The sequence below is a fragment of the Rutidosis leptorrhynchoides genome, chromosome 11 (assembly GCF_046630445.1).
Source record: "Rutidosis leptorrhynchoides isolate AG116_Rl617_1_P2 chromosome 11, CSIRO_AGI_Rlap_v1, whole genome shotgun sequence".
In the NCBI taxonomy this organism is placed as follows: Eukaryota; Viridiplantae; Streptophyta; class Magnoliopsida; order Asterales; family Asteraceae; genus Rutidosis; species Rutidosis leptorrhynchoides.
This window is the reverse complement of record NC_092343.1, coordinates 53,810,001-53,817,518: the sequence shown is the minus strand read 5'-3', so window position 1 is coordinate 53,817,518 and position 7,518 is coordinate 53,810,001. Positions and strand designations below refer to the sequence as shown.

The following is a 7,518-nucleotide window of genomic DNA, read 5'->3' as shown; positions in this document are numbered from 1 at the left end:
TCGGCATGATTTGACGATGTAGCAACAAGTGTTTGTTTTTGAGAACGCCATGATATTGCAGTACCTCCATTTAGGAATACATATCCAGTTTGAGATTTAGCTTTATGTGGATCAGATAAATAACCTGCATCTGCATAACCAACCAAATCTTGTTTTGATTCGTTGGAATAAAATAATCCTAAATCAGTAGTTCCTCGAAGGTATCGAAATATGTGTTTGATCCCATTCCAGTGTCTTTTGGTAGGAGCAGAGCTGAACCTTGCCAACAAATTAACTGCAAAAGAAATGTCAGGTCTTGTACAATTTGTAAGATACATAAGAGCTCCAATTGCACTAAGATATGGTACTTCTGGTCCAAGAATGTCTTCTTGATCTTCACATGGACGAAATGGATCAGCTTCAACATTGAGTGATCTAACAACCATAGGAGTACTTAATGGTTTTGCCTTGTCCATATTGAAACGTTTCAAAATCTTTTCAGTATATGTTGTTTGATGTACAAGTAAACCATTAGGCATATGCTCAATTTGTAAACCAAGGCAATACTTGGTTTTTCCGAGATCTTTCATTTCAAATTCTTTCTTTAGAAGTTGAATGGCTTCATAGATCTCTTTATTTGTACCTATGATGTTAAGATCATCAACATAAACAGCTATGATCACATATCCGGATGTTGTTTTCTTAATGAAAACACAAGGGCAAGTAAGGTTATTTGTATACCCTTTGCTTATCAAGTAATCACTTAATCGGTTATACCACATACGTCCCGATTGTTTTAACCCATATAAAGATCTTTGTAATTTAATCGAATACATTTCTTTGGGTTTTGCATTTGATGCTTCTGGTACCTTAAATCCTTCAGGTAACTTCATATATATATCACTATCAAGTGATCCATATAGATAAGCAGTCACAACATCCATGAGATGCATTTCTAAATTTTTAGAAACTGCCAGACTGATTAAGTACCTAAAAGTAATTGCATCCATAACAGGAGAATAAGTTTCTTCATAATCAATTCCCGGTCTTTGAGAAAAACCTTGAGCTACAAGTCTAGCTTTATACCTTGTAACTTCATTTTTCTCATTTCTTTTTCGGACAAAAATCCATCTGTATCCTACAGGTTTCACATCTTTAGGAGTGAGAATGATGGATCCGAAAATTTTTCTTTTATTGAGTGATTCTAATTCAGCTCGTATTGCTTCTTTCCATTGAGCCCAATCATGTCTATTTTGACATTCAACCATAGATGTTGGTTCTGGATCATCATCATTATTCATGATGTCATATGCAACATTAAATGAAAATTTCTCATCAAGATTTTTCATTTCATTTCGGTTCCATAATATTTTTGAATATGCATAATTGATTGCAATTTCTGTATTGACATCATCAATCTCCTCTGCAGTAGGAGTACTGATTTGTGGTTCTTCTTGAACACTTTCTTTTACTTCATTATCAGCTGATTTTCTTTTTCGAGGATTTTTATCCTTTGAACCGATTGGTCTTCCACGTTTCTGACGTGGCAAAGATTCATGAGTGACGTTATTGCCAGCTTTTGGAATTTCAATTCGAGCTGGAGTATTTACTGCTGGTATATATGATTTTGTCACCGTTTTTGTATCTGTAAATGCATCAGGCAATTGATTTGCAAGTTCTTGTATATGCATTATCTTTTGAACTTCTGTCTCGCATTCTTTTGTGCGAGGATCAAGATACTTTAATTGAGGTTCACACCATGAAACATCATTTTCTTTATTTTTCATTTCTCCCCCTAATCTAGGGAACAATGTTTCATTAAAATGACAATCAGCAAAACGTGCTGTAAAAACGTCACCTGTCATAGGTTCAATATACCTTAATATTGAAGATGTTTCATATCCAACATATATTCCCAACCTCCTTTGAGGACCCATTTTTGTACGTTGTGGTGTCGCAATTGGAACATACACTGCACAACCAAATGTTCTAAGATGGGAAATATTTGGCTCTTGACCAAAAGCAAGTTGTAGGGGGGAATATTTATGACTTGCACTTGGTCTGATGCGAATCAATGCAGCAGCATGTAAAATTGCATGACCCCATATAGATACAGGGAGTTTTGTTCTCATTATCAATGGTCTAGCGATTAACTGTAAACGTTTAATCAATGACTCGGCTAAACCATTTTGTGTATGCACATGAGCAACAGAATGTTCAACAACAATTCCTATAGACATGCAATAGTCATTAAATGCTTGAGATGTAAATTCACCAGCATTATCAAGTCTCACCCTTTTAATGGTGTAATCAGGAAAATGAGCTCTCAATTTAATAATTTGGGCAAGAAATTTTGCAAATGCCACATTACGGCTTGATAACAGACAAACATGAGACCATCTGCTAGATGCGTCTATTAGAACCATGAAATATCTAAATGGTCCACATGGTGGATGAATTGGTCCACATATATCACCTTGAATTCTTTCAAGAAACATTGGTGATTCTTTCTCAACCTTAAGTGGTGAGGGTCTAGTTATCAATTTTCCAAGAGAGCAAGATGTACATGGAACCATTGTATCATGATGGATTTTTCTATCCTTTAGTGGATGTCCATGAGTACATTCAATAATCCTTTTCATCATTGTTGATCCTGGATGGCCTAATCTGTTATGCCATAAACTGAATACACCAGGATCAATATATTTTTCGTTAACTACCATATGTATTTCTGGTACATTTATATGTGTATAATGTAATCCAGAACTAAGTCTTGGCAGTTTTTCAACCACATGACTCTTGTCAGTGATACTTAAATATTTCTCATTTTCTGTTGTCACTGACTGATAATCATACCCGTTAAGGTATATGTCGGAGAAACTCAATAAATTTCTGCTTGACTTGGGAGAAAATAAGGCATCATTTATTAAAAATTTTGTACCATTTGGTAGTATGAAATTTGCCTTTCCTATCCCTTTTATCAAGTTAGCAGGTCCTGATATTGTATGTATAGTTCCTTCCGTTGGTTTTAGATCAATAAAATATTTCTCGGATTTAAGTATAGTGTGTGTAGTTCCACTGTCTGCTATACAGAGATCTCCACCACTTGATTGATGTTGTATTCCAGCAAAATTCATATTGAACTTCATATATAAGAAATAAATAGTGAGTACATTAATATTACACAATATTTTAAACGCAAATAGATAGTACTGAAACATTTAGCAAACATAATGACAAAGACAGACGATATTAAATCGTTTATTTTTCAAAAAAACACACAACTTAAACATTCAAGAAATCTTCATATAAATCAGATGGTTTCTCAGTGACTGTTGGATCAATATTATCCACAAAATTTACTTCCTTTTCTTTACCTTTCAGCGAATCCTGATACATCTTAACAAGATGTTTAGATGTTCGGCAAGTATTAGCCCAGTGGCCCATTCTACCACATCTGTAGCAAGATTCTTCAGAATTTTTAGAAGAATTTTCTTCAACATCTTGTTTAATAGGCTTGTTTTGTGGTTGATATTTATATTTTCGTGGATTACTATTTCTTTGACCACCACGGCCACGACCACGACCACGTCCACGCCCATTACCATTACCATAAGGATGGTTTCTACCATAGTTATGGCTTTTGGCATGATGATGGTGATGGTTATTATAACCACGACCTTGCCCGCGTCCTTGTCCCTGTTTATAATTATTTGCAGTATTTGCTTCAGGGATTGCAAGTGTACCAGTAGGACGGGATTGCTGATTTTTCATTAATAGCTCATCATTTTGCTCTGCAACTAAGAGATATGAATTAAGTTCAGGATATGTTTTGAACTTTAGCATTCTCAAATTTCTTTGCACTGTGATGTTTGCAGCATTCATTGTGGAGAAAGTTTTCTCCATCATGTCTGCATCACTAATTTCATGTCCACAGAATTTAAGTTGTGAACATGTATTATACAGAGCTGAGCTGTATTCATTTACTTTCTTAAAGTCTTGGAACCTTAATGTTCTCCATTGTTCCATTGCAGCTGGAAGTAAAATTTCTCTTTGATTATTGAATCTGCTTTTGAGACCTTCCCATAAAACATGGGGATCTTCTACAGTCACATAATTATTTTGTAAGCATTCATCAATATGTTGATGAATAAAGCAACATGCCGTAGCTTGTTCTTTTTCAGAACAAGTGTTGTTTTCATTTATGGTTTCAAGAATGCCCATTGATTTAAGATGCATTTTTACTTTTATAACCCATGGCATGTAGTTGTTTCCAGTTGATTCTAAAGGAGTAAATTTAAGCTTTTCCAGATTCGACATTTTCTATTATCAAAAATTAAAACAAACATCATGATAAATTAGAGTCAATTTATATTCATAAGTATATAAACATTAAACATAAATTTAATATAACATAAATGATAAGTAGGTGACAGTGTCGACCATGTGTAAGTAATCATAAATAAATGTTATATAACAAAAATATAAATATTAGTAAACATAAATGAAAATTTGGCGACAGTGTCGACCATATATTTTTTCAGGTGGTATAACCGACCTATATCATTCTGGTGGTATAACCGACCATATATCATTTTGGTGGTATAACCGACCATATATCATTTTGGTGGTATAACCGACCATATATCATTTTGGTGGTAGAGCCAACCATATTTAGTATTAAGATTATCGTGCTGATAACGTGTTATAATTCAGTAGGCTTATAACTACCTTTAGTGGTTTGATTCTTGATGTTATAATTCAGTAGGCTTATAACTACCTTTAGTGGTTTGATTCTTGATTTAGAATACTAATAATGAAGTGTAAGAACAAAGATGATAATGGAGAGAAAGAAAGAAACACTTTGTAAGTGTGAGAAATGGTGCAAGTTTAATGCTTGCATTCATGAGTATTTATAGCCTAAAATCTCAATATAAAAATACATACTTTGTGTACCAAAATTGACTATATGTATACACCAAAATTGACTATCCATATCTATATTATTATTATTATTATAACATATAAGATATACCATATCAAATTAGATTTTGGAATCCAATGATGTCCCATATTGATAATCTATTATTCCATTTTGGGATTCCCATATTTATAGTTAAATAAATTAGAATAATAAAGATAAAGTTTCTTTATGTCATTAACTTTTACATTAAAGACAAAAAAAAAAAGGTAAAAAGTATGATAGTAAATTAATAAGAAGTATAGTGAGGTAAAAAGTATGATACATCTGTAAATTAATAAGAAGTATAGTGTAATGATGTGATTTCTTAAACTGCGTATTTTTTGTGTAGATACTATTAATATTGGACGGAGGAAGTACTATAATGAAGAATTTTGACATTTTGACCAAAATCATTCTCCAAAAAGAACCTACTTTATTGCATTTGATCAAAAAAAGTTTGTAGCCCATGGTTTTGTTCACTAATTATAACCAATAAATTCCAATTTTCTATCTCATTCTAGCTGTTATTTATGTTACAAAGTATGTCAACAACATGCACATTACAAGTTTATAACAACTTGGCTCTTTAGCATGTACCTTTTTCGGCAAGTACGTGTATGTACGTGCCTCTTTGGCACCAATTTGACTTTGGTCAACATAAGCTTGAGAAACAGATGCGGGCTCGAGTTTGATTTGATCCAAGCAGGCAGTTCGATCCCAATTCTTTGGTTCTTGGTCAAAAGGCGTATTTGGGCATACGGTTTGTAACTTCGTATCAATAATCTTGGATGCCACTTGACCTGGTCGAGTATTCTGACACCAATTTATAGAACATGGATGACTTATCTTCTAATAGTTTAGTTGGAGAATCAAATTCTGCAACTTGCCCTACAAAAACCAAGTATAACCAACACAATCACACTTATGAACGGATCTTATTGATCAAAAACGTTACTTTCGTCAAAGCGTAAAAGGAAGTAGACGCATGACATATATGTTTATCTCAAACTAGTCAAATAGGTCATATTAAACAACTTAACAGAAAATGAAACCAGTCAAAAGAGTTAAACAACAAGTCAAAATTTGCCCAAAACTTAATATGCATACAAGCTCATAAATTTCTTATTCAAGGATTTAAGTAGTTTTATAGCTTTGTAATAAAGAGGAATGTATAGACCACGTTCACTGAGGCAAAAAGCAAATGAACAAAATTATAAAAAAAATTATCTTTAAAAATGCTAAATTACTAAAATACCCCTGTGTTTACAGTTGTGAAAGTTACAGTTCACAGGGGTAATATAGTAATTAAACATTCTACACAATTAGCATAGTGAGTAAAATATATAACAGATCAGATTTTTAGTCACAAATGGACACGGAAGTGGCTGCGAGTCAACTACACCCAGGTTGGAGAACTCGGATCTCGGAGAGATCTCGTTTGGACATTTTTGCGGACATTTTTGGGAAGATCTCGGCTTCTCGTTCGAGATCTCGGAGAGATCTCGAACGTTGACTTACATTGACTTTTTAGTTTATTAAATATAAATATATATAAATAATAAATATATCTATATTTATATACATATTTACGAGATTTTACAAGAAAATCCAAGTAATGGGCGAGAAAATCCGAGAAATTACGAGATTTTGCGAAAAAAGTTCGAGAAATGAGCGAGAGAATCAGAGAAATCGTGGCTTTGACCACGTTTGACCCCGTTGACCGAGAAATCTGGCAAGATGGACATCTCGTCTCGGTTGCCGTCCAAAAACGAGATCTCTGAGAGAATTCGAGGAGAAATAAAAAAATTTACAGAACTACACACATGTCTATTTCACCCCAAAGATAACATGTTTCAACCAAAACCCATTTTGATCTTTTAGGCCAGCCAGCCCATTTTGCTACCTCTATAAATAATGCACCAGACTCCAGACTGGACCACTTCTTACCCAACCCATCAAACTTTTCCACGTACAATAACGTGCAATGGTACAAAAATGCTAATTACGTACCGTCACTAAGGACAAGGACTAGATCACTGTCGATAACAGTAGGGATACGGTGAGCTATGGTACAGACAGTACAGTTTGTAAATTCTTGACGAATGATCTTCTGGATAAGATTATCGGTAGCTGAATCGACTGAAGCAGTTGCTTCATCCAACACAAGGATTCGAGCCTGTTTCAGCAACGCCCGCCCAAGCGAAACAAGTTGTCGTTGACCCACACTCCAATTGTCCCCGTTTTCTAAAACTGCAAGAATCTCATAACAATTATCACATCAATGCATATCCAAGGTTGCAAATATTTCTACTCGGGGAGTACTCGGTCCGGACTTTTTAGGGAGTACTTGGAAACTCGGGCAGTACTCGGATGTTGACCACGTTTGACTTTGCCCAATTTTGACCAATTTTCCAAGTAATCCTGAGTTTTGGCAGATTTTTTGATTAATTCTGAGTTTTGACCGACTTTGACCATGTTTTGACCGACTTTGACCATGTTTGACTGAACTTTTATTTTATTCTTTTGAGATTTCTTGGCTCGAAACGATAATTAGAAGGATAAAGCTATTATGTAAA

The 7,518-nt window shown here is 34.2% G+C and overlaps 1 protein-coding gene across 1 annotated transcript in view; it reads right to left on the bottom strand.

The window, feature by feature from the left end:
- Positions 1–5,286: 5,286 nt before the first annotated feature.
- Positions 5,287–7,518, bottom strand: part of LOC139876307 (ABC transporter C family member 5) — a 9,534-nt gene continuing 7,302 nt past the window's right edge. Inside the window, exons 10-11 of the mRNA XM_071863607.1 lie at positions 6,953–7,192; positions 5,287–5,830 (exon numbers count right to left, since the gene is read on the bottom strand). Of these exons, the coding sequence (XP_071719708.1) occupies positions 5,718–5,830; positions 6,953–7,192 (353 nt within the window). The 3' untranslated portion in view covers positions 5,287–5,717. The remainder of the gene's footprint in view (positions 5,831–6,952; positions 7,193–7,518) is intronic.